Source organism: Trichechus manatus, unplaced genomic scaffold (genome assembly GCF_000243295.1).
Source record: "Trichechus manatus latirostris isolate Lorelei unplaced genomic scaffold, TriManLat1.0 scaffold00309, whole genome shotgun sequence".
NCBI lineage: Eukaryota > Metazoa > Chordata > Mammalia > Sirenia > Trichechidae > Trichechus > Trichechus manatus.
This window is the reverse complement of record NW_004444245.1, coordinates 837,923-865,036: the sequence shown is the minus strand read 5'-3', so window position 1 is coordinate 865,036 and position 27,114 is coordinate 837,923. Positions and strand designations below refer to the sequence as shown.

At 49.9% G+C, this 27,114-nt stretch overlaps 2 protein-coding genes across 2 annotated transcripts in view; one reads left to right on the top strand and one right to left on the bottom strand.

Annotated features, from left to right (window-relative positions):
• TEX28 (testis expressed 28) overlaps window positions 1-10,562 on the top strand; it is a 19,217-nt gene extending 8,655 nt beyond the window's left edge. Inside the window, exons 2-5 of the mRNA XM_023725429.1 lie at window positions 28-127; window positions 2,392-3,092; window positions 9,436-9,571; window positions 10,206-10,562. Coding sequence (XP_023581197.1) covers window positions 116-127; window positions 2,392-3,092; window positions 9,436-9,571; window positions 10,206-10,562 — 1,206 coding nt within the window. The 5' untranslated portion in view covers window positions 28-115. The remainder of the gene's footprint in view (window positions 1-27; window positions 128-2,391; window positions 3,093-9,435; window positions 9,572-10,205) is intronic.
• A 364-nt stretch (window positions 10,563-10,926) lies between these two features.
• On the bottom strand, window positions 10,927-25,663 carry LOC101343567 (opsin, longwave 563 nm). The gene is made up of 6 exons (XM_004390580.1): window positions 25,494-25,663; window positions 20,790-21,086; window positions 18,169-18,337; window positions 16,837-17,002; window positions 15,173-15,412; window positions 10,927-11,187 (listed from the first exon to the last, which is right to left on the bottom strand). The coding sequence occupies exons 1-6, from the start codon at window positions 25,603-25,605 to the stop codon at window positions 11,077-11,079; spliced, it is 1,095 nt and encodes a 364-aa protein (XP_004390637.1). The 5' UTR covers window positions 25,606-25,663; the 3' UTR covers window positions 10,927-11,076.
• Between the last annotated feature and the right edge of the window lie 1,451 nt (window positions 25,664-27,114).

The following is a 27,114-nucleotide window of genomic DNA, read 5'->3' as shown; positions in this document are numbered from 1 at the left end:
TTTTTTTTTTTTTTTTTTTTTTGACAGTTTTTCTCTCAGCATATTGAAGATATTATTCCACTGTCTTCTGGATTTTACTGATGCCATTGAGAAATCAGCTTTCAGTCTAAAAGTCATGGTTTTAAAGGTAATCAGCTTTTTTCCCCCATCTGCTTTTAAGATCTTGTTTTTGTCTTTGGTATTCTGCAACTGAAAGTTCCTGGATGGCACAAACGGTTAACTATTAGCTGAAAGGTTAGCAGTTTGAACCCACCCAGAGGCACCTTGGGAGACAGGCCTGGTGATCTGCTTGTGAAAGGTCACAGCCTTGAAAACCCTATGGAGCAGTTCTACTCTGCACAGGGGGTTGCCGTGAGTCAGAATTGACTCAATGACAACCGACAACAACATTCTACAACTTAAGTATGATGTGTCTAAATGTGGACTTAATTCTGTTCTTCCTCTTTGGCATTTGTGGGGCTTCTTGAATTTGTGGATTTGTATTTTTCATCAGTTCTATAAAGTTCTCAGTATCTCTTAAAATACTGCCACTGACTCATTATCTCTGTCTTCTCCCTTTGGGATTGCAATTAGATTTTCTTTAGACCTTCTTACTCTATCTTCCATGTCTTCTAATTTTTCAAAACTTGAAATTTTCTATTTTTTTGTACTTCGGTGCTGCATTCTGGATACTTTAGTTCTATTTTGCAGTTTACTAATTATCTGTCCTGCCATAGCTCATCAGCTGTTAAATACATTTAGTGAACGTTTTTAAGATTTAAAAATTGTGAAATCTGACATGTGTACATGAAGGTGCATAAAACATCAACATACAGGCTAACATATAATTATAAAGTAAACACACCTTTAATGAATACTCAGGACATGTACCCCAGCCTCCATGTGTCCATCCCCAGTCACAGTCCCCTTCTTCCACCCTAGCAGAAACCACTATCCTAACATTTATGGTATTAACTTCCATGCTTTTGTTTATAACTTTACTGCCTGTGAGTGCATCCCTAAACAGTATCATTTGTGTTTTTCGAGGCTGTCGTTAATTTTCATTGCTGTGTGGTATTATATTGTATGAATATGCTACCGTTTACTTGCACATTCTACTACCAAACCAAACCCACTGCCGTTGAGTTGATTCTGAGTTATAGCGACCCTGTAGGACAGAGTAGAACTGTCCTATAGGGTTTCCAAGGCTGTAAATCTTTACAGAAGCAGACTGCCACATTTTTCTCCCATGGAGTGGCTGGTAGGTTTGAACTGCCAGCCTTTCCGTCCGCAGCCGAGCATTTTAACCATTGCACCACCAGGGCTTCTTATTGATATGTAGGAGGTGGCTTGTTTCTAACTGTTGGCTGTTAGGAACATAAGTGTATCTGTCTCCGGGTGCACATGTGCACATTTCTCTGTGGCAATATAGCCAGGAATGCCATTGCTGGGCCACATGGTATGCATGTCTTCAACTTTAAAATACTGCCAATTGCTTTTCCAAAGTGGTTGTATCAATTTACTCTCCTACTAACTGTGATTGAGAGTTCCTATTACTCCATATCCTTGCCAACACTTATTTTTGTTAGTCTGTCTAACTTTTGCCCATCTGGTAGTTGTGTAGGGTTATCGTATTGTGTTTTTTTCATTGAGGTATGATTGTCATGCGATGAAATACATAGAACCAAGATGTTCATTACAATATAATCACTTCTGGCTTGCCACGGGGAGATTTTCAGATCTCAAACTGTCATGAAGGTGCTGACAGTTTCAAAGAAGAAACGGAACAGAGAGTCCACCTGATCTGGCCCCACCTACCTCTCCTAGCTCATCACCCTCCACTCCACCCCTGGTTCACTGTGTTCCAGTTCATTTTCCTTAGAGATGAGGAAAATGAGACTCAGAGAGGTTGATTAACTTGCCCAAGGCCACATAGTGGTAGAGCCAGGATTTGAACTGGGCTCTATCTTGAAGGCAGTGCTCGCCATGAGGGATTCATTCTTACAATAGAATGTTCCACCCTGGCCTATCAGCTCTGTGAGAGCAAGGAATGTGTCTGTCTCTACCACATGGTGGGCACTCAGTAAATACATATTGAATGAATGAACGAACTTGTTAGAATGCAAATATCCCTGCCTACTCTCTGATCTCCCCGGGAGTAGCAACACAGCAAGCTGTATTGGGTAGGGTAAGTTAGTTTATTCTATACTTTGCAACAACAGTTCTCTATAAAATGAAACCCACAATTGATAAATCTTAGAAGAGACAATAGGGGAGAGGTCCAAAGGCCTGTGTAAATGGACGCACATATGCATATGTCTCGTAATAGAGTGAAGCCATAAAGTGTCCAAATCTCTTAGATTTGCAGCTCACGGAAGTACCCATTTGACGATTTCTTGTTTCCCACTGCAGGCGGAATACCCAAAGAGCCAAAGCGCAACTCTCCCCTCCAACGTTCCCTCACACAGGTCGCTGTCATCCAGTGAAGACGGCCCCAGCGGCCACTCCAGTTGCTCCGACGGGGAGCTGGCTCGGAACCTGCAGGATAGCGTCAAGCACCGCATCCTCTACCTCTCGGAGCAGCTGCGGGTGGAGAAGGCCAGCCGGGATGAGAACACTGTGGGCTACCTCAAGCTGGTGTCCAAAGCCGACCGGCACCGGGCGCTGCACATCCGGCAGGCCTTTGAGAAGGTGAACCAGCGCGCCTCTGCCACCATCGCCCAGATAGAACAAAGGCTCCGCCAGTATCACCAGCAGCTGCAGGAGCTGGAGGAGGGGTGCCGGCCGAAGGGCTTAGTGCTGAAGGCCAAAAGAAGCCTGGACAATTGTGAGCAGCCAAATGAGAGGGTTCCATTTTTAGAGACCCCCAAGTCAGGCAGGGAAGATGACCTGGCCACCAGTCTGTCCAAGTTCACCAGGCTCTTCACTCTGGGCAAGTTCCCTGAGACAAAGCGGGCAGTCTGGCATGAGCTCCTTGTGCAGAAGATGAGGGAGGAGCTGATGGAGGTCAAGAAGCAGCACCTCAGCCTCCAGGTGCCCTGTGAGGATCTAAAGGAGAGGTACCTGGCGGACCTGCAGCAGTCACTGGAGGTCCTGCAGGAGGAGAAGTGCAGGTAAGGCCGCCCCTCCCCCTGGGCTCTGGGTGAAAGGAAGCCTGGGAAATGAGCTGGGAGAGGCAGGTGTCGGGGGGGAGCACGGGTCTGTTGATGAGGTATTGATTCGGGCCACAGGTGAGGTGGATGGCCTTCCTCCTGTGGCCTCACGTGGTCCTTATGTGCTCTGTTGGCAACAAGGCCAGGCTGGTCCTGCGGGGTGCTGGCAGGTGCGTGGGACCCAGAGGCAGTCGTCTCTGACTTCATGGTGCGTTGGTGGCAATGGACACTCTCGCTCACTGAGGAGACCGCCTGCCATCCTTGTCAGCTCGACTGCGGCTGGACTCTGGACTGGTATGGCCTTGCTGGCCCAATTCGGGCTCTCCTTACCTGGCTCATAGCTAAGATTGGGCACGAGATCAAGCAAAAAAAACCCCAAACCTGTTGCCGTTGAGTCGATTCTGACTCAGCGACTCTCTAGAACAGACTAGAACTGCCCCATAGGGTTTCCAAGGAGCATCTGGAGATTCGAACTGCTGACCTTTTGGTTAGCAGCCAAGCTCTTAACCACTGCGCCACCAGGGCACAAGATCAGGTATTGGATATTCAGAAAATGCCTGCTTCCTGGTGAACTCTTTCTCTCCATTGTGCACTGGATCGATTTGATTTTAGTTGAAGACAAGGCTAGGGCCCACCAACAGGGAAAAAATCCAACCAGAAGATTTCAGAAGGCTTCCCTGCATTCCTGTTTGGACCCTTCTCTGGGCGCCCTCCTCCATCCCGGGTCCAGTACTTCCCGGGACTCTAATTCTTACAACGACCTTGCAAAGGACAGAGCTGCTCATTTCCATGAGACCAGAGTCAGCATTTTTCTGCAAATCAGAACTCTGCCATCTCTTCAGTACCCACGTGTATGTGGGCGAGGAGACGAGTGGGAATCGCTCTTCTGTTCTCCCAGGGAACCCTTAGCAGCGTTTACACTGCTTGCAAAGCCAGAAAGGGCAGTTACAGCTCATGACTGGACCGCACATTCGCTAGATAACCCATCAGAGTCGCAGGCTTTTTTGGGAGCTTATTTTCACAGGACGTGACAATACAATCTAAAATCTCGGGAACATTTCCAGGGTCAGGTTTATATAAGCAAGAACAGAATGTGATAACAGTTCCGAATCTCCGCACACATTTTCATATTGCGCAGGACAAGACTGTCTTGCTTGGGGAAGCTCTTAACCCTTCATAAAGCAGAACCTTTCCACTGAAGTAACTGCAGGGGCGCAGGTGCCCCCTTCCTTGCTCTTGTACCACGTGGGGCTTCTAGGATTTCCAGTAGTTTGTTATAGTTGTTAGTCTGTCCTGACTAATATATCTTATAAGCAAAAAAGCAGGTCCGTAGAGTGCAAGTTTGCTAGGAGAAATGAAGAAGGGGCTGCAGATGATCTGAGGTAACAACAGTGAAAACAAGGAGCACATGGCGTTTTTCTCGTGGGGTATTCAGACACTCACTTCGCAGATTGGGGGAAACGCTGAGAGAGAGACCAACTTGTTATATTAGGTGAAGGGTACGTGGGATTTTGTGAGACTTTTTTTTTTCTTCAACACTCTGCCTTCTTTTCCTTATTTGATTGTCTGATAATATTTGATGTGCTTAGCATTCCATATTCTTCCAACACTGCCTGGCTTTGGCTCCTGGGCAACCCACCGTCCTGGTGAGTTTCCTTCCCTTCTCCGTCCCTGACACTTGCCCCCGCTCCCCAGGGTCCCTCACTTTGCATGTCACGGAGGGTGAACCCACTGCACATGCGCTGCTTGGCCACTCTTACATCCATTTGTCCGTCTCGGACTTTGCCTCCAAGTTGCAGACCAGCAGGTTCAACCTCAATTTTCCAAAAGCCAATTCTCGGAAATGATCAGTTAAGAATATGCTCTTCTGAAAAAAATGATAATATTTAGGACAGTTTGTATTGGAGAGGTTGGTTTTCACAGCTCTGGAAGATGTAGTAGCATTTGGGTTGACTGGTTTTCATTTTGTCTTCATAAGAGCATTTTCCAGAGTGTTCCATTTGAATCTGTGATTGTAGGAGCTGGGCAGAGAGGGGTCCTTGCTAGAGGATGACATGGGGAGGGGATACAGCCCTCCACAAGGAAACTGGGTGGCAGAGAGGAGAGGAGACTGAGAGAATATTCATATGAAAATTGTGTCTATTCATATTTTCTTTTTCAAGAACCTATTCAAGCATGTATTACTATATTCTTATAAATGCATTAACAAAGAATCTATTCATTGAGTATTCAGTTTCGTGAAGAATGTTTTCACGAATATGTATTTGAACATAGGAACTTGAGTATTCTCGTGGCTAGGTCCTTCATGTAAATAAGAAGATAGGAATGAGGAGTCTATGATCAGGGTGGATACCTGCTGTCTCCCCCTCTCAGTGGGCAGTAGCCTGGGCCAAGTTGTCGTCTGACTCCCTTCTTAACAGAGATCTGGGGCAGAGGCAAAGAGAAGATTGCTTAAAATGCCATTACGAGCTGGCTTTCGATGAATTGGCTTTCAACAAGGGAATGTTCATCTCGGTTGCCTAGTGGAGATCTACTCCCTGTGGATGTCACTCAAGTCCTCATAGCATGACCAAACCAAGTGCGTAGGCTTTCCTTGAAAGCCTGCTCCTTGTCTTGTACCCCAGCTCTGTGAGTGGCACTGCTGTTTGCACAATTGTCCAGGCCAGGAGTCAGCAAGCATCTTCAGCCCCACCTTTGCCTCTGTCTCCGAAAGCCATAGGGCAGCAGGCAGCAGGCTCTCCCTTCTGTGTTGCTCTCAGGAACCTTTCCTCTTCTCCAGCATCACCGCCGCCGCCTGGGCTCTTCCCTGAAGGCTGCTGCCAGAACCTCCTCACAGCCGCCTGGCCTCTGTCTGTCTGTGCTGCCCTTCACCATGCCCAAAGGAGGGATTTCACAAGTTTTTCTTTATGAAGTATTTCAAACACAAGGTATACAACCCCTGTATACCCACCCCAGGTTACTCAGACCTTAACATTTGCCACATTTGCTTCAAATCTTTTTTGTTTAAGAAATAAAACTTTAGTAGAAAATTTGGTTGACGCTCTCTCATTACCACTTCCCAACCTTATTTTCAAACGAATGTTCTTCCGCTCTCCTCACGCTCTTCAGTTTGCTGTTTACTGTTCCTGCGCATGTTGTTATACTTCTGTGCTTACATGTCCAGCCGCGGACAACGTGGAGTGGTGTTGGACTTGTGTGTGTGTGTTTTAACAGCTCTATTGCGGTGTAATTTACAGACCATAAAATGCACCGTGGAAAATGTACGTTTCCGTGATTTAAAGTAAGTGACTGAGTTGTGCAACCATCACCACCATCCATTTTTGTTTGTTTTTTAATAACAGCTTTATTGAGATATAGTTCACATACCATAAAATTCACCCTTTTAAAGTGTACAGTTCAGTGGCTTTTAGTATATTCACAGAGTTGTACAACCATCACCACTATCTAATTCCAGAACATTTTCATCACCCCCAAAAGAGACCCCACACCCATTAGCAGCCACTCCCCATCTCCCCCTACACCCAGCCCTGGCAACCACTAATCTGTTTTCTGTCTCTATGGCTTTGCCTATTCCGGACATTTCATGTCAATGGAATCACACAGTATGTGGCCTTTTGTGACTGCTCAGTCCCTATAATTAACAGATTCTCGTGGAGTAACTACTGCATGCCAAACACAGGTGCTGGGGATCTATATGGAATATAACAGTGTACACAGAGAGTTTAGATTTGAATTTCTACTACTTCTAGTCTAGAGCCTTTTTTGTAAAGCTGTTACAAAAAAGTATTTATAAGATATGTATGAATATGTATATGTCATCTGGCCACCTGCGGTAGGGGCCCATGAATAAGAGGTGCCCCCGAGTCCTTATAGCCAACAGCATTAGGTGCTCATAGTCCGGCTACAAAACCCACCCACCTACATGCTCTAGGGAACAGGGACACGCCTTCCTCCTGGACACTCGGGGGCAGCCGTCAGCCCCCTGCCTCGCTCAGAGTGTGTCCCCCTGCTGCAGCCAGATGCCTGTGCCTACACCAATCACCCATGCCTGTCTAGGACAGTAAGTGAGCGCCTACACCACACACTTGGTGGCTACCTACCTGGGCACCTGAGCTGAATCCATACAGGAGGAGTGGGCAGACTCCTGAGCTCACATACCTAGTAACAGATCTAACCACCTGGTGACAGGACATTAGAGCTTCAAAGTTGCCAATGACCAAGCTAGCTCATATGAGCAGCCTATTTGGGCATATCAAAACAAAACGAAGCTAGGAAAAAGTAAACAACCATAAAATAAATATAATAACTTATTGATGGCTGAGAGACAACAGTCAATATCAAATCACATAAAGAGACAATCCATGATGGCTTCAGCAAGCTCCCAAAATAAAGAATCTAGACATTTTCCAGAGGAGGAAAATTTCTTGGAATGACCGGAGGGCAGAATACAAAAGATTAATATACAGAACTTGTCAAGAAATTGGGAAGGAAATTAAGCAAAACGCAGAACACACAATAGAGGAAATTAAAAAGATTAGAGAAGAGCATAATGACAAATTTAACAGGCTGCAAGAATCCATAGAGAGACGCAATCGGAAATCCAGAAGATTAACAATCAAATTTCAGAATTAGACAACTCCATAGAAAGTCCTGGGAGCAGAATTGAGGCAATGGAAGTCAGAATTAGTGACATTGAAGATAAAGCCCTTGACACCAACTTATTTGAGGAAAAATCAGATAAAAGGATTTTAAAAAATGAAGAAACCCTAAGAAGTATGTGTGATTCTATCAAGAGGAATAACCTATGAGTGATTGGAGTACCGGAACAGGGAGGGATAACAGAAAATACAGAGAGAATTATTGAAGATTTGTTGGCAGAAAACTTCCCTGATCTCCTGAAAGATGACAAGATATCTATCCAAGATGCTCATCAAACCCCACATAAGGTAGATCCCAAACGAAAGTCACCAAGACATATTATCATCAAGTTTGCCAAAACCAAAGATAAAGGGAGAATTTTAAGAGTGGCTAGGGATAAACGAAAAGTCGTCTTCAAAGGAGAGTCAATAAGAATGAGCTCCGACTACTCAGCAGAAACCATGTAGGCAAGAAGGCAATGGGATGACATACATACAGCCTTGAAGGAAAAACGCTGCCAGCCAAGAATTATATATCCAGCAAAACTGTCTCTCAGATAAGATGGCAAAATTAGGGCATTTCCAGATAAACAGAAGTTTAGGGAATTTGCAAAAACCAAACCAAAATTACAAGAAATACTAAAGGGAGTCCTCTGATTAGAAAATCAGTAACATCAGATAACAACCCAAGACTAGAACACAGGACAGAGCAACCAGATATCAACCCAGATACGGAAGTCACAAAAGGAAATCAAAGCTAAAACACTGAAAATAGGGAAACAGATGTCAATATGTAGAAGATGACAACATTAAAACAAGAGGGACTTAAAAAATGTAGACATAACTTTTTCATATGGAGAGGAAGTCAAGGCGATGTAAAGAAATAAAAGACTGATATAAACTTAGAAAAATGGGGTAAATATTAAAGTAACCACAAAGGAAACTAGCAATCCTACAAGTCAAAATAAAAAACTAGAAAAATACAAAGACTCGGCAAACACAAAATCAACACCAATGAAAAAGACGAAAAGAAAATACATAAAGAAAAACGACCTAGCACAGAAAATTAAGTGGAACGAAGAAACTCTGAACAACACACAAAAAAAAGACATCAAAATGACAGCACTAAACTCGTACCTATCAATAATTACGCTGAATGTAAATGGACTAAATGCGCCAATAAAGAGACAGAGAGTGGCAGATTAGATAAAAAAAACACGATCCGTCTGTATGCTGCCTACAAGAGACACACCTTAAAGACACAAACAAACTAAAAGTCAAAGGATGGAAAAAAATATATCAAGCAAACAACACTCAAAAAAGAGCAGGAGTGGCAATATTAATCTCTGACAAAATAGACTTTAAAGTAAACTCCACCACAAAGGATAAGGAAGGACACCATATAACGATTAAAGGGTCAATACACCAGGAGGACATAACTATAGTAAAATATATATGAATATAGGGCTGTGCGTGTGTGTGAATGACATGCGTTTAGGGTGCTCCCAGGAAGACCTGGAGGAGAAGGTAAGGTTTGACTGGAATTTGGAGAGCGAGGAGGAAGGCGAATGTGAGTTAGACTCTCGTCTGGATGGAGGAAGGCCCACCGTCAGCACAAGCTCCGGGCAAAGGACTGAGGGAGGATTCCTTTCTCTTTTGTCCCCAAGACAACAGTTGATGGAAGAGCAGGTGAATGACCACCTACAGGGGTACCTGGATGAGATTTACCACCTCAAACAGAATCTAGCCTGCACTGAAGAGAAAATGGCCTACCTGTCCTATGAGAGAGCCAAGGAAATATGGGTGAGAACCTCCACGGGTGGGGAGGCTGGCAAGACAGGGACAGTGGGTTCAAGGGCAACACTTTCATGGATCTCAGAGCTTGCGGTGTCCAATCTTTATGCCCACGTTCCACGTCCTATGACCCAGCTTGGCTTGTTTGGTAACAGGAGGGTGGTTCTCACTCTGGAGGCTGCCTCAGAACCACCTGGAGGGCTAGCTAAAAAGCAGATCACTGGGCCCTGCCCAGAGTGTTGGACTCGGTAGATCTGGGGTGAAGCCTAGCAAGTGCCTGGGGACCACCCTTTGAGAATCGCTGCTTCAGGCCATGGGTCACTAAGCACGTGGTGAAGTGCCTCCCCCCCACAACATGTCAATGAGTTAGATTCACTCTCTTCCGTGCCCTGTCCTTGGTTGTCTCACAGCCAGATTCTCAGTGACTGAGAACCTGGATGTGAGAGTGAGGCCAACTCAAAGGATCCCAAGATGGGGCCCACGGCAGCAGGTTTCTTCCTCTTCTCTGGATGCTCTGTAATTTCTTGATTTCCCTGTTAAAATAGTCAACTCAACAATATTTGCAGGGCACCCCTTAGGAACTCACTGAAATGGCCATAGGTTCGTTCTGACCCTGGAGTGTGTCTGTGTGTGTCACTTGCAGGAGGTCTTGGAGACTTTCAAGAGCCGGATAGCCAAGCTCGAAACCCTCCAACAAATGGCCCAACTGGAGACGGTAGAGAAGCTCAGAAACTGTCCACAGGAATTCCTGTTCAAGTTCATCAGCCTACTCCTCACCTTGGTCACCATCCTCTTGGTCTTCGTCTCTACTGTGTGTGCCTGCCCCTGGCTCCTTGTCAAGACGCGCCTGCGCGCATGCACCTTCCTTGTGCTGATAGGGCTCGGGGCACTGGCCTGGCAGAAGTGGCACGCCATCCCCACCACCGACTGGCAGGCCTGGGTCACCTCTAAGTGGACACACTATGCCAAGGACCCCAAGCCTCTCTCAGAGGGAACATAAGGGCCAGGAAGGCCACATGCAGGAGTTTTCTAGCTCCCTTCCCCTTCCTGGGTGTCGACGGCATCCAGTGAGCCCTCCAAAGATAGCTTGTCTTCAGCCCTCCCTTTCGGAGTCCATTACAATGAGCCTGGTGAGATTTTCACCCAGCGATGCCCAACTGCCTCGCACTTTCATCCTCCACAACCCTTCAACGTCACCTGTAGAAACGAGGGCTGGAAAACATTAAAGTCTACCAAGTGCAGGGGTCCTTGGTCCTTCCCTGTTTACCCTCCGTCCTCCCCTTTAAGACCAAATGGCTGAATACCCAGAGGCTAAAAAGGTGCCCCAAATGGCCTTGGCCGTCTTTGTGATATTGTTTGGGGAGGGGGGAGACAAAGACAAACTACATTTATTTCCCAGGGGTGGAGGAGAAGAAGGGGGGGGGAGGAGTGGTGGCCAAAGCCCTGGTGGGTGGGATGGGGGGTTATTTTTTCCTGTAGGAGGCAGAACCCTTTTTTGTCAGGGCTGGGGAGACTCATGCAGGTGACACCGAAGAGACAGATGAGGCCTCTGTTTTGGAGGCGCTAGAGAGTTCAGAACCATCATCCACCTTCTTCCCAAAAAGCTGCAATATGCAGTTGCGAAACTGGAAGGACAGAAAGTGTTAGTCAGCAGAGTAGGATGGGCCAGTATATTAGGATACAGGTAATGTCCAGAGGGCCAATGAAAATGAAAGAAATCCTCAATGAGATAGATTGACTGAATAGCCAGAACAATGGACTCAAACACACCAACCGTCATGAAGATGGCACAGGACTGGGCAACGTTTCGTTCTGTTGTACATATGGTTGCCATGAATTGGAGCTGACCCGATGGCAACTAACAACCACAGGAACAGGTAATGCTTGTGGCGTTCTAAGGAAGGTATTGGTTAAGTGCTACCTTGATGACCCCAAACCTTCTCTTCCATCATTCAGAGGCCTAGACAGAGACAGGAGCAAGGCGTAGGCTATTCCTTGCATTCAAAGATGGTCTGTTTCTTATGGCTCAGTCATCTAATCCATTTAATTTAGCAACTGATGGGGACCAGGCATGATGGGGGCTCACACATTGAGTGACCACCTCCAGAAGGTCTGGGAAGAAACTCAGGCATTTCTATTCCGTCAATTTTGGGGAAAGGTGAGGACTAGGTCAACAACAGTGTAACCACCTACCTCATCTCTTCAGCCAAAAGAGACTCTTAGCAAGAGGTTTTTCTCTCTGCTGGCTGACCCCTAAGGACATCTCGGCAGTAGTAATTTCTCAGCTTATGTCTGGTATCATCACTGAACCAACCACAGTGCTTTGAGAACCCAGACCAGAGGTGTTTCCTGAATATCCCAGGCCTATTCTTGACGAGAAGACGAAGTATTATAATGACATGGGCAAAGACTTGGAGATAGAAAACCAAAAGGGAGGAACAAGCTCAGCATTTCTCAAGCTGAAAAGAACTGGAGAAAAAATTCAAGCCTCGAGTTTTGAAGCCTTGCAGTATTGAAGGATTCTATGGGGAAAATATTAAACGTCACAGGAAGCATCAAAAGAAGATGGAAGGAATACACAGTCACTGTACTAAAAAGAATTGGTCGACATGCAACCATTTCAGGAGGTACCATATGATCAGGAACTGATGGTACTGAAGGAAGAGGTCCAAGCTGCAATGAAGCCATTGGCAAAAGACAAGGCTCCAGGAGTTGACAGAATACCAATTGAGATGTTTCCACAAATGGATGCAGCGGTGGAAGTGCTCACTTGTCTATGCTAAGAAATTTGGGAGACAGCTACCTGGCCAACCGACTGGAAGAGATCCATATTTATGCGTATTCCCAAGAAAGGTGATCCAACCTAATGTGGAAATTATCAAACAATATCATTAAATATCACACGCAACTAATATTTTGCGGAAGATCATTCCAAAGCGGCTGCAGCAGTATATCGACAGGGAACTGCCAGCAATTCAAGCTGGATTCAGAAGAGGACGTGGAAAGAGGGATATCATTGCTGATGTCAGATAGATCCTGGCTGAAAGCAGAGAATACCAGAAAGATGTTTACCTGTGTTTTATTGACTATGCAAAGGCATTCGACTGTGTGGACCGTAACAAATTATGGATAACATTTCAAAGAATGGGAATTCCAGAACACTTAATTGTGCTCATGCAGAACCTGCACATAGACCAAGAGACAGTTGTTTGAACAGAACAAGGGGATACTGCGTGGTTTAAAGTCAGGAAGGGTGTGCGTCAGGGTTGTGTCCTTTCACCATACCTATTCAGTCTGTATGCTGAGCAAATAATCTGAGAAGCTGGACTATGTGAAGAAGAATGGGGCATCAGGATTGGAGGAAGACTCATTAACAACCTGTAATATGCAGATGACCCAACCTTCCTTGCTGAAAGTGAAGAGGACTTGAAGCACACTTACTGGTGAAGATCAAAGACCACAGCCTTCAGTATGGATTACACCTCAACATAAAGAAAACAAAAATTTTCACAACTGGACCAATAAGCAATATCATGATAAACAGAGAAAAGATTGAAGTTGTCAAGGATTTCATTTTACTTGGATCCACAATCAACACCCATGGAAGCAGCAGTCAAGAAATCAAAAGATGCATTGCACTGGGCAAATCTGCTGCAAAAGACCTCTTTAAAGTGTTGAAAAGCAAAGATGTCACTTTGAGGGCTAAGGTGCACCTGACTCAGGCCATGGTGTTTTCAGTCGCCTCATATGCATGCGAAAGCTGGACAGTAAATAAGGCAGACTGAAGAAGAACTGACACCTTTGAATTGTGGTGTTGGCGAAGAATATTGAATATACCATGGACCGCCGAAAGAATGAACAACCCTGTCTTGGAAGAAGTACAGCCAGAATCCTTAGAAGCAAGAATGGCAAGACTTCGTCTCACATACTTTGGACATGTTATCAGGAGGGACCAGTCCCTGGAAAAGGACATCAGGCTTGGTAAAGTAGAGGGTCAGCCAAAAAGAGGAAGCCCCTCAACGAGATGGATTGACACAGTGGCTGCAACAATGGGCTCAAGCATAACGATTGTGAGGATGGAGCAGGATGAGGCAGTGTTCTGTTCTGTTGTACATAGGGTCACTATGAGTTGGAACCGACCTGACAGCACCTAATAACAACAACATTCTTGACCATCTCCAGCTCTCTCTATCATTAAAATGCTCAGAAAAGACCTGTTGAAATTAATGACATAAGAAGTGGTCTGAACAGCAGAATTGATTCAGCTGAACAGCTGGCAGACAAGGCTGAGGAATTCACCCCTCAAATTAATTCAACATCGATGTATCAGGCACCCAGTATGTGCCAGATAGTGTGCTCTGGGTGCTGGGGATACAACAATGAACAAAAAGCGCAAAATCCCATGACTTCATGGAGCTTACATTCCAATAACTTCTCTTAGAATACAGCAGAAAGATCGAGCAATGTGGAAAGTGGGAAAGCAAAGTTCGAAAACCTGGAGAGGTCCAGAAGTGCAGACATCTGTCTGGAAGGGGAGAATGGAGAGAATCAAGTAAAGACAGCATTTGGCAGGAACAAAGTCTAGGGCATCAATGTGTCAACAATGCAGTCCCTGGGAATCAGTGGTGGGACTGGTCCTATTTGATATTTAAAAATTTCCAGAAAGAATGAACGCTTAATGAACTCTGCAGATACACCTGGCTGAGGCCCTTTGTGTGAGTCGGGTGCCAAGCCTGACGGCATCAAGAGAAAAGCCGATTGGAAGGGCAGGCCCTGGGCTGGCGCTTAAGCTTCCCACAAGGGATGGATTGGTATGACAAAAGGTGTGTGGCCCTGGGCAGGGTATTTCTTGACCCATGGACTTTCCTGGTCACCATCAAGTCACATTGCAGCTCCTCCTTAATGAAGTGGACATGATAGAGTCAAGGAAGAAAGGGCTACTTGTACTTACAAGAGGATGAGCCTTAGGTGGCCACCTGTAACCTACCAAGAGGACCTGGGAGTCATAGGCAGTTTGCCGCTGGGGCCCAATGTGTCAGCTAATGATGGCTTCCATCAGCAAGACCTTGAACTAATGCACAAACTCCTGAGAGTCAAGTCAGCTCAGCCAGAGAAGGGCTCATTCTGGTGCTTGTAGGAAGCCAAGCTCAAAAAGTTAAGCTTCTAAAATTGGGAAGAGGAAGGTTTAGAGATGAGTTGTCTATAAAACCAAGAGGGGCCTAACTAGGGTAAAGGTAGACATGTTGACTAAATCCTGGGGTGTTTGCATTCTAGAACATTGCCTGACACGTGATGACAGTAGTTCTGTCACCGACAAGGAAAGAGTACATGGCACGTAGACCATTAAGGGCAACGACTACCCTCAAACTGAAGGTATAAAAGGATTCCAGAAGGGTGTAACGAAGCCTACTGCTAATGAGTAGATCGACGTATGTCTGCGTCTGGGTCACATGCTTAACTCTTTAAAGTCATTGTCCTGGAGGGTCATTATCAGCCCCACCCCCCAGCTTCTCTGTGGGCTCTTCATCAGAGATGTGATTCCAAGTAGGAGCAATCATTGGTCTATTCTAGGGTAGACTTCAAATTTGATCTGCTGATAGCATTACCTACCTGCCGGTTCATAAAGACATAGATGATGGGGTTGTAGATAGTGGCACTTTTGGCAAAGTAGGCTGGCAAGGCTGCCACCAGAGGGTGGAAGGCATAGCCAGGGTGGGCAGCAGCAAAGCATGCGAAGAAGGTGTAGGGCCCCCAGCAGAAGCAGTAGGCGAGGATCATTACCAGCACCATGCGTGTCACCTCCTTCTCAGCCTTCTGGGTGGACTCAGATTCTTTCTGCTGTTTCGCCACCTGGAGGAGAGAACATAATGCCCAGCCACAGTGAACTGGCGATGGCATCCAGAGCTCTGTGTTTGAAGGGACTTGGCGTGGCTGTGACTTGGTCAGTGAGTCAGGGAGGCAGCGAGAGGTGGCCCAGGGAGAAGGACTCTTGGGGAGAAGGGCCAGCCGGTGGCCCGCTCACACCCCGTATCAGTGCGCGACCTGCCCGGACAGACACGCCTGCCCTCCCCCTGGTCTTGGGGGTGTTCTAGGCTTTGAGGTAGCTGCCACAGCTGGGCCTGGCCATCCTTGGCCAGGCCAAGTTGGGGGCCTTTCACCAAGCTCTCTGGCTTCACCGTGCTCCTGGCAGGGGGCTAGGAAGGGGGCTGAGGAGGCTGCTCACTCTCCCACCTCAGCCTTTATTAGAGGGTCCTCTCTGGACTCCAGTGAAGAATACGAGGGTGAACGAGATGGAAAGTGGTGGAGGAGGTGAGAGTGATGGGTGCTCCCTTAGCTGAGAAAAGGCTATTGGCTGGTGGTGGCAGGGGCCATCCCAGAGTGGCCAGTAGCTCCCTGGGAACCTGCCTAGAGCAGGGTGGGCCCTCCTGCACGCTAAGCCCCATCCCTGGGCTCCTTCCCCCTGAGGCCAAGGACAGTGCAGGGACCAGTGCTTGCCCTATGCGCATGCATGGGGAAGGCAGAGGTGGCCACAGCCTGGGGGGTACGGGGGGACCAACTGCTAGCTGGGGCCAGGAGGGTCCTGCTGCAGAGCTGTGTGAGCTGGGACCGAGGGAACAGAGGAAGTGAGGGAGTCAGGCTCCATCCCCCAAGGGTTTGGGAGCTCCTGCCCATCTGACTGCAGGTGCCAGCAGCTGGATGGGGAAAGGCCGGTGTAGGGAGGGTCCCAACACCGAACGGGGAGGGGAGTGACGAAGGGACGGTGTACCATGTCACGAGAGGAGTGCGGAGCTGGCAGCACCCCTAGGGCCCAATCTCACTTTTCTCCCTTGCCCTGGATGGGCTTCTAGGGTGGGAGAGTGAGTCTGCGAACGGCCTTGGCCTGCCGCAGCAGCGGCCTCGTGACAGGCCGGGTGCTCGGGAGCCCCTTCATCTCCATACGCTTTTGCAGGTTTCATTTGCCTGATCTGGCCCGCACAGCGGAAGTCTGTGGAAGAGAGGCTTCGCCACCCCAGGAGCACTGCCCAGGGTCAGAAGGCAATGCCCATGTCTTGGACTCCTCCGGGGAGGGTGGGGGCAAGGGAGCCGGGGCTGGGGTGCTGCCAGCAGCAGGGACCCAGCATGGGGCCCCACAGACTGCCTAATCAATACCTGCAGTTCTTACTGTTTTCTTTGTGGTGTGGAATCCTCTTATCTGAGGATCCCAAGGAATTGCTTAAGAGGCTCACGGGACTGGTTTAGCTGGACTGGGGAGGAGGCCCTCCCTCCCAGCTTACCGCTCGGATGGCCAGCCACACGTGGAGGTAGCAGAGCACAATGATGCCGAGGGGGATGATGCAGCATGTGATCATGAGGACCATCATGTAAGACTGAACCCCGGGGTAGGAGCTGCCGCTGAACACGTCGGGGCCGCACGAAGTCTTCAGGCCATGGGGCCAGTACCTGCGGAGAAGGGTCCTCATTCGGGCCAGGCAGCCGGCCGGGGGCTCCGGCCCAGGCCCACCCCTGACCTGGGTGGGGTTTAGTAAGTCCTTGTCCCTTTTTAGGTCTCACATACGGTCCTGCTGTTGTACAACCGTCACCACTTAACAGTTCCAGATCATTCTCATCACCATAGTCAAAGATCATCTAAGAACACCCATGAATACGTGAGTCTCTTTTCTGGAGTCAACTAGGCAGCAACTGCCCTGCTCTCCCACCCAAGGGGAACATGAACTGTCCTGAAGCCTCTTGAGAAAAACCTTCTCTCCAAGTCCCAGAGCTCCTCCTGTTCTAGAAACACAGACTCGGCAGCCAGTGGCCAGTTATCAGCCGCAGGCCCTCACCTCTCTGTGCCTTGGTTTCCTCACCTGTAAAACGAGGCTAACAGTAGGCAGGTGGATTTGATTTGATTCCGGCTAGTGCCAAAAGCAGTGTTTGGAGAGAACAGGCTTTAGGGTCAAACAGGCCAGGGTCCCAGCCCTGTGTGACCTTGGGTGGCTCACGTCACCTTTCAGAGCCTCTGTTTCCTCAGGGTGGCCAGGAGGATTAACTTGGACAGTCCCGGAGCATGCCAGCATGCGTCCTTAACAGGCAGCTGCCCGGGTGGAGGGTGGGAGTTGAAGACACGCTTTCACAAGGCTCGTTTCCTAGAATGCTGTGCGCTCTCTGAAGAACAGGAGTCCTCCAAACACTGTGAGAACTTCCATGAGCCGGCAGTGTAGGTGAAGTGCTCTGTCCTCATCCTCAAACATCCAAACCACTGCCTCAGACATTTGGGTCTCTCCCCAAAGAGGCAGGCTGGCTGGGGCACAGAGGCCATGCCCTCCAGGCCTAGGTGTCCCTACAACCCAAGCAGCCTCCAAAAGGGGGCCCCTGGAGTGTGCGGCAAAGAGGCCTGGGGCCAAGGGCTGAGTTTGCATTTCTCTGCCTGTATGCTGCAGTTAGATGCATGCAGTCATGGACGTCACACGCTGGAGGGAGTCTCAGGCAGAGTCGGGCCTGTCCCCTCATGGCACGCAGGAGTTCAGAGACAGGAAGTGATGCTTTCTGAAGCCACAGAGGGACTCACGACATGGCCCCTCACTCTTAGCTCTCCACGAGCTCCCCTGGTGTACCTGCGCGCTTACCTGCTCCAACCAAAGATGGGAGGGGCCGTCCAGATGGCGGACCAGATCCAGGAGAAGGCAATACCCACAATGGCCAGTTTGGCATCAAATCTCACATTGCCGAAGGGTTTGCAGACCACCAGCCATCTCTCCCAGGAAATGATGGCCAGTGACCAGAGTCCCGTGATCCCTGTGGGGGAGAGCAGACACGGCTTGCAAGCTCGGGCAGAGCCGATTCAAGGCGGGAAGGCCAGCAGCAGGACGGCCTCCAAGGTCACCCTGTCCGTTCAAGGTCACCCACCTGAAAAACTTCGTTCTCAAAAAAGTGTTTGCAATTGCAGTGGGCAGGGGGACTGATGGCCCTCCTGGGCTCTTGTCAATGGTGGGGCTCTTTCTCCTCTTTCTCTAACACCCGCTTTCCAGTTCCTTCCCTGTGTGCCTGGACCCACCCCCAGCCACCTAGCTCCCCAATCCCTCTTTGACTTGGCCTGTCTCTCCCTTCCCCACGGACCCCCGCAGACTTAGTTGCCCTCCTCCATTTTTTCTGCTCTGCCCCCTTCTTACTTTCTTCTTAATCTGGATTGTTTTTGCCTGTGGAGCAGGAGCTCTGAGCCCCCGGTTTGCTCACTGAGTTTCTCAGTGATCAAATCGTGGAATCTGGAAGCTGGGAATTCAGAACACACTGAGCCCAACCTCCACACACCTAGGAGGGAGGGAGGGAAGGAGAGGAAAGAGAAAGGAAGGAAGAAGAAAGGGAGGGAGGAAAGGAAGGAGGCAGGAAAAAAGAAAGGAGGAAGACACGAAACAAGGTGGCCTCTGGTTCTTGGCCACCAGCCATTCCTGTGCTGTCATCAGCAGGACTCCTCATGGCCACATACAGATCAGTGTGACCACACTAAGGAGCTGTCGGCCCAGCCGGGAGCAAAACCTGTGTGCCCTCCTTCCAGCCCGGGGACACTTTCCATTAGGCTTCTGGAAAGTGCTCTTCTTCTTAGACCCTGCGGTCTGTGCATGAGATTCTGGGCTCCATGAAGTGGGATGGAGAAGAGGCCGTCTTGGTTTGTGCTGACCTCCAACTGAAACTGAGCATTTCCTCCGCTAATAAATGTGGGGGACAAGCCCCAGCAGAGGTGTGGTCAGCACCTTGGACTTGTCACCGGTAGAAATCACAGATGTTTTGAAATGTCATTGATGCTCATCACTACTTTGAAACGTTATTAGACCCACTGGCTAGATCCTGTTACTTACCACTTTGGTAAAGAACTGTGTCACTAATACTTTTATTTTCATTGTGATAAAAAGATCTTAAAAATTGCAATTTTACCCATTTTTCTAAATGCCTTTTGTACTAATACTCTTAACGACGTTTTGCTGTTGTGATAACTGGATTGCAGTGACCTTGGAGGATTGCAGCGGACATTCACTGACATTCTACACCCGATGGCCCAGCGAGCCTGTGACCCCAGAACAACCCAAGGACAAGCTGCCAGCCAGGGCCAAGGGCAGCTGGGGACCTTGGCAGGACCAGAGACAGGTGGGAGTGGGGGGGGGCACGGGGACACTCAGGGAGGGTCATGTGATGACTGAGGACGCGCCAGCTGCCAGGAGCACTAGTACTTGGGGGCCGGGCTTTCGCCCCCGACCTCCCTTGGGTGCTCACATTCTATACTTTGGGGAGAGTGCTGGGACTTCAGGCAAAGGCCTTGTCTGGTCTGGACCATCATCGGTCAATGAGGGGCGGGCAGTTAGGGCAAGGGGCCCGGTCTCCTGACCTGTCAAATAGGGGTCATATTCGCGCCTACTTTGTAGGGTTGTGGGAGGGTTCAGTGAGCTCATAAGTCTGCCCAGCCTCCACCTGAGATGGACACTGGTGTCCCCACTTTACAGATGGGAGAGCGGAGGAGGTAGCGGCCGAGTAACTTGCTGGAGATCACCCCTGTCATTCAAACCTGGGTCTGATGAACAACCCATGCCCCTCCCCACCCCGTGTTGCCCCTCTATGCACTTCTTTCTTTCTCTGTCTATTGTCCACTCCCTGAGAATCAGAAGTGGAAGTAAGTTTAGGCTGCAGTGAGACAAACTGCCATCAGACATGGGAGTTAACACAGGAGTGGTGCCCAGGTGACTGTGGGAAACCTTATAAACAAGAGAGCAGCTGGAGACAAGGCTGGGCTGCTAAGCGCGAGGATCTGCCAACCCTTGGTGCTCCTTCCTCCTGGGCAGGACATCAAGCTCTAACCCTCCGCTCTCTAGAAGCATTCTCTGAGGTCCCACCTGCCTGTCCTCTTCCTCTTGGGCTCGTGGGGACGAAGCCAGGGGCCCCTGCCTCACCTCCGGCCCGAAAGGCCCAGTTCCCTCCTCGGCCGTCCTGCCAGCACAGCCTGGAGTTCTGCCCGGGGAGCTAGCGCTGCTTAGTGTTTGGAGCCCTCTCTCCCGCTCCGTCCGTGCTGGGGGGCTGTCTCCATCTCCTCCCACCCCAGCCCCGGGGCCTCGAACTGGCTGCCCCGCAGAGCCTCCCAGCCTGCAGACCCTCCCCCACCCTCAGGACGCCCCCGGCCCAGTTCCCCTGCAGCCTTGGGAATATCTCATCTAGATGCACGAGGCTGGGTCTGCCCTGGGGTGGGGGGACCCAGAGGACTTACCACAGAGGGAGACAGTGTAGCCCTCCAGGACACACAGAGGGTGGCCGAGGATGAAGTAGCCATGGATCTGATTCACCACACTGATGGTGCTGGCGATGACAGTCTCCAACAGGTCAGCCACTGCCAAGTTCACCAGGATCCAGTTCAAAGGGTGGCGCAGCTTCTTGAACCTCACAGTGGCCGCCAGCACCAGCCCGTTAGTGAGGAGGGAGGCCATGACCACGAAGAGCATCCAGGAGCTGGTGAGGTGGTACACCCACCGCGGGGCGATATGGTGATTGGGGCCTTCAAAGGGGCCTGGAGCGAGAGGGCAGGGTCGTGGGGCTCAGGGCAGGGCGGCACTCAGGGACTGGCTCATCCTCTCACCAGCCCGGGCAGAGGGGAGAGTGAGGAGCCGGCAACAGCGTCGCCCGCCTCGGCCCTCCCCACTCTCCATTCTGCCCGGCAGCCTCCCCTTAGCAAGCGGCTCTTCCCTTGCACCTAAAACGTGCTCTGGTTTTCCTCGGCCGCAGATAACCGGCCCTCCGTCCTGCCTCGCAAGAAAGGCCCCTCGGACTTAGCAACATGAACTCATCGTCACCTCTGCCGTCTGATTCTGCACCCCCCAGTGCCCAGGGGCCAAACCCCGGAGTGACAGCGACTCCTCCTGCCCCCTGTGCCAGCCCCCGCTTCCCACCATCCTTGCTTTCTGCGCCATTTCCCATGCCCTCTCCACTCTTGTTGTCGCCTCTCTGCTCGTGCTCCCCCTCCCGGGAGTACCCGTCCCTGCTGCAGACGAATCCTTTTATACTGCAAAGCCCAGCTCAGCAGTACTGGCCTTTGAGAAGCCTGTCTAGATGGCCCAGCTGAAAGTCTCCTGGCCCCTTCTGCATGCCACCGTGCTTCTCCGTCACGTCCTCCCCTGTCTGGGGGTTACCAGTGCACAGGGCTTGTCCTCCTCACCAGAAACTGGGTCTGATTTCTCGTCACATACAGTCTCCAGCACACCACAGGTGCTCAGCAAGGGAATGAACGAGTGAAGGAATACGTCATCTTTCTTATGAGACGGCAGCTTTTCGTGTTGGAGGAACCCTTTTCACCATTTCTTATTTTGCAGCCGTCACCACTATCTCTTTCTAAAACGTTTTCATCACCCTACACAGAAACTCTGTGCCCCCTCAGCAGTATTTCGCATTCCCTGCTCCCCAGCCCTTGGTAACCACCAATCTACTTTCTGTCTCTACGCATTTGCCTATGCTAGATATTTCATATGAGTGGTGTCATACAATATTGGCTCTTTTATGTCTGACTTATTTCACTCAGCTTAATGTCTTCATCCATGTCTTAGCATGTTTTCATCCATGTCTTAGCATGTATCAGAACCTCATTTCTCTTTATGGCTGAGTAATATTCTGTTGTATGGATGGACCACGTTGTGTTCATCGATTCGTCTGTTGATGGGCACTTGGATTGTTTCTACTTTTGTGTGATTAAGAATAGAGCTGCTATGAACATTGGCGTGCAAGTATCTGTTTGTGTTCCTGCTTTTAATTCTTTTGGGAATATACTTGGGAGTGGAATTGCTAGCTCAGATGGTAATTCTATGTTCAGCTTTTTGAGGAACTGCCAACCATGTTTCCACAGCGGCTGTACCATTTTACCATTCCACCAGCAGTATACAAGGTTTCCAATTTCTGCACATCTTCGCCAACACTTGTTATTTTCTGTTTTTCTGATAGTAGTCATCTGTTATGGATTAAATTGTGTCCCCTCAAAATATGTATTGGAATCCTAACCCATCTACCTGGGAACGTAATCCTGTTTGGAAATAGGGTTTGCTTTGTTATGTTAATCAGATGATAGCAGAATAAGGTGGGTTCTAAACCTCATCACTTCTGAGTTATAAAAAGAGCAGATTAGACTCAGAGGTGCACACACACACGGGGGGAGGGGAGGACGGATGCCATGTGAGGGTTGTGGAGGAACCAAGGAATGCCCAGGGCTACCCACAAGGAAGGCAGCCGAAAGCGCAGACCCTGACTTGCACTTTTAGCCACTCGATCGTGGTATTTCTGTTACAGCAACACTAGACTAAGACACCACCCTAGTGTCGCCACCGTCACACCAGAGCTGTCACACCACAGCCCCCACTGCCATATGCCAGCCCCCACAGAGCCTACAAAAACAGCTGATGATATCACCCTGGATTAGTAGGACTTTTTCAGGTGCCCATTACAAAAACCCAGAAAAATGGGGATTCCTTGCCGCATATGCCTAGGAAGGACGGGGTCAATCTGGCCCCAGCACTACTGGACCCCACGGCACTGATGGCACCTCAGGGCTCTCCGTCGCTCAGCCCTGCCCCTCGCCGTGTGAGGGAGCTTCCGAAACTCGCTGGCGATATCTGCAACAACACTAGGTGACCCGCAAAATCTGAGTGGATGGGGACAGCCCAGTGACAACTCAAGACCTGCATGATATCTGTCTCTGTGCAGAAGGGAGCACAGGGAAGAATGGGGCCTCTGATGGGCCTGCCAGCAGATATTCCCTGGGAAGTCCAGCAGCTTAATTTGAGAAGAAAAGCTGACACTGGAAGGCGTTTTGAACACTCCACCTTGCAGGTACATGCAAGGTCCAGAACAATCTGGATGCTGCAAACTCTCAAAACTGGCCAGCCAGAGCACCCTTCCAGGACAGCTGAGCGAGTGCAGATTGGGCAGGACAGGGACAAGAGGAGCAAAGGAGAGAGACGGTCTGTGCAACGGCAAGGAGGGGACAGGGCCTCTATCAATCAGTGCAACTAAAACGTGCAGGAATTAATCTCACAAAGAAATGACCGAGTCAACTCACAGGAGAAGTTAGTATGAGAATATAGGGAACTACTTGTACACCTGTGTTCGCTGCAGCGCTGTTCACGACGGTCGGGACAACCCACGTGCCCATCCACAGATGAGAGAGAAACCAAACGCGCTCCATCCCGTGCAATGGAATATTACCCAGCTGTCAAGAGAAATGAAGTGCTGATACATGCTACAGCGTTATGCTGAATGAAATACCAAAACCCAAAACCAAACCCGTTGCAGTCGAGTCGATTCTGACTCACGGTGACCCTATGAGACAGAGTAGAACTGCGCCATAGGGTTTCCAAGGAGCAGCTGGGGATTTGAATTGCCGACCTTTTGGTGAGCGGCCGAGCTCTTAACCAGTGAGCCACCAGGGCTCCTGAATGAAATAAGTCACTCACAAAAGGGCATCTATTGTATGATCTCACTTATATGAGATATCTACAGTAGGCACGTGTACAGAGACCAGGGGCAGGGGGAGGATGAGAGCGGGGGTTCTTACTTAAGAGGCACAGAGTTTCTAGGAAGGGAGATGAAAACCACCGGAAACGGTTAGTGGTGACGGCTGTACTACATGGGGAGCGTAATTAATGTCACTGAAACGTGCATGTAAAAAATGTTGAAATGGCAACTGGTTTGTTACACATACTTTACTACAATAAAAAAAGAGCGAATTAAAAGACCAATCACCATGTGTGGATGTTATTTACACCCTGACTCAAACAAACTAAAAGAAAGGTATGCCCTTGAGGAGACAATTGGAACTTGAACGCTGACTAGGATGTTTGCTGATACTGAGGACCCATTGTTGAAGTTTTAGGTGTATAATGGCACCGTGGGTATGTATTAAGGAGAGGCTTTCTCTTTAGAGGCACACGCTACATATGTACAGATGAATCCTGTGATGTCTTGGATTTGCTTCCATCTGTAGGTGGCATAAGACTGGACACGCGGAAGCTGTGGGACGGGTACCCTGGGGTCATTGCACTCTTCAATCTACTTTTATAGATGCTTCCATTTAAAAAATTGGTTCGCGAAATCTCATCCATTGAAGAAGCCTTCGGGGGCCTGAGAAAATTCTGGGGTGCAGACAATCAAGTTGAGGCAAAGTGCATGTTACTCAATTTGTCTGGGCGGGGCAGGGGGCCCTTTGAGGAATTCTGGAAACCCTGGCATGTCCTCTGCTCTCTGAAGGGCTCTCAGGCAACGAGGCAATTCCCAGGGCAGAAGTCAGCTGCGCTGGCGACCTTCCCAAGGTGGCCGGTTGTGGCTGGGCCTAAGCCCTGTCCCCCAGGACCGCTTGCAATGGGCAGACTGCCCTAAGAGGTGCCTCTTCCTCCCGGAAGTTGAACAAGATGACCGTTACAGTCTCCTCTGACCCTGAGGTTCTAGAAGTCACTTGTCCTCTTCCCCTGCCTTCCCCAGCTGTCAGCCCTCCCTGGCTCCCCAGGACCCTTCCCTTGCGTGTGTGTCTAGGGGCATTACTTCCTGGCCCGTCCTCCGACCTCCCGAGCTACATGTTTGCCTCCTTTTGACCACAGGAGATGCAAACCCGAATGTGGCCCAGCTCCCTCCCCTGGGCAGTGAGGGCCAGGTAGACATGTTCTCTAGCAGTATAAAAGAAAGAAAGAATGAACTCTTCCTGGGATAGGGCTCCTCAAAAGGGTTTGGGAAGCCCATGTGGTTTGAAAATGCACACTCGAGATCATGGTGGACTTTAATATTTGGAAAGGAAAATCTCCTATTCATCTCATCATCAAAGCTGAAGAGGAAAGTCTGAGCTGGGGCGTGTGCAGAAGAGAGACCCTCTCACAGAACGGGAGGGACCTGGCGTCCTAGAGGGGCCGCTCAGCCCCTGGGCCAGCCTCCAGCGCTTACTCACCTCTGGTAGTGTTGGTATTGGTGTAAACAAAGATGCTGGCCTGGGTGCTGTCCTCATAGGCATCCTGTGGCTGCCCGCCTGTGAGCCTGTGGGTGCCCCACTGCTGGGCCATGGCTCCGGACAGCCCTGTCCCCGATGCCCGCCAGCCCTGGGGGTCACGGCGCTTTATACCAGCCTGCAGGATCAGCCAGGGCCTCCTCACCTTAAAAGCTCCCCAAACCCTTCACCCTCTGATCTCTTAATTGGGCCTGGACTTAGACCTCCTCCTCCCGCACCCCAGCCTCCTGGTTCCTAAGGCGAGGCTGCGAAGGCAGCTCAGAGGGATTGACTGGGAACCAAACTCTGAGCCCGAGCTCGCTGCTGCATCCTCTGCCTCCCCCTCCTGCCCAGCGACCTGTTAGGTCACGCAGAGCCAAGTGGCGGGCTTTTCAGATGGGGGCAGGGCAGCAGCCCCAACCCAAACCCGCCTTTCCCGTCTGGATCTTCTCTCGAGGAGGCCCACCACTGGAGCCTCTTCGGGTCCTACCACTCAGTGGGCCCAAACCCATGCCGTGTGGCTGGTGGCGGCTTCCCCCGGGAGGGAGGGGCAGGCTTTGATGGGTGGGGCCGGAGGGGACTCAGCAGCGGGCCGCGAGTCTTGCCCTCAGCTCTCCCCTCCCCTTGTTCCCCCTGAACTGTGGTCCTTCGGTCACCAGGGTGCTCATCCAGGCCCTGGAGCAGGCCCCCAAGGTGACCACGGCGGCTTCAGTTCACAACCTTTCTGTGGGCTGCCTCTGGCCACAGCTTCCCTCTAGATTTACCTTCAAAAAGCAAAGCATGACAGAACGTTCCCCATGGGCTGCCTCCGCCTGCCCTCTCCGCCCACAGCCGTCTGGCTTCTGCTGGCCCCGCTCTTGGCAGCGGTGCCCATGGCCTGCTGACCGCCCAATTCTGCAGCCTTGCCTCCGTTTCCAGCCGAGCACCCCGTTGCCCCCATCCACAGACTCCCTTCAGGGAGCCCCTCCTTTCTAGTGTCTTCTACCAGCTCCCCCTCTGCTCAGTCCAGCTGCCTTCAGGCACATCCTTTGGGTTGGCCCCTAAACTCAACAAAACCAAGATGCTGGCCTTCTTGGCTTTCCCGTTCTCGGCACTTTTCTTCTCAAGGTCCTCAGCCATCTGGTTCTCTCGGGCAGGCCAGAGCTCAGTGAGTCCCTGCCTGGCCGCCCATAGTGAGAATGGCTGGGCAACCGGCCAGAAGCTCTACGTGGAGTCAAAGGGAAGAGCCCTGGCCACAGCCTTACCGAGGACCCGTTGGCAGGCCTAGAAAGCTGTGCTCACTGCCCAAGGGCCCCTAGTGAGCTTTGTACTCACTGACTGTTATGTGCTGACTTGTCCCCCCTCCAAATGTGTATGGAAGTCATAACACTTGTACCTGTGAACGTGACCTTGTTTAGAAATAGATTTTTTTCTTTTATGTTAATGAGGTCATCCCAGAGTTCGGTGGATCCTAACCTTAACCCCTTCCAAGTGGTGTCTTATAATGGGGAGAACAGACATACGGAGCAGTTCTATGTGTAATGCACGGGGTCGCCGTGAATCGGAATTGACTTGACCGCAATGGGTTTACGGACACAGAGACACA

Bases quoted from the DNA above. Each gene is read 5' to 3' on its own strand.
- LOC101343567 (XM_004390580.1), bottom strand. From the start codon at position 25,605: ATGGCCCAGCAGTGGGGCACCCACAGGCTCACAGGCGGGCAGCCACAG. The intron at 18,338-20,789 runs GTAAGTCCTCTG...TCTCCCCCACAG, and splicing joins CTACACTGTCTCCCTCTGTG to GGATCACGGGACTCTGGTCA. The intron at 15,413-16,836 runs GTAAGCTGGGAG...TCTCTCCTCCAG, and splicing joins TGTGGCTGGCCATCCGAGCG to GTGGCGAAACAGCAGAAAGA.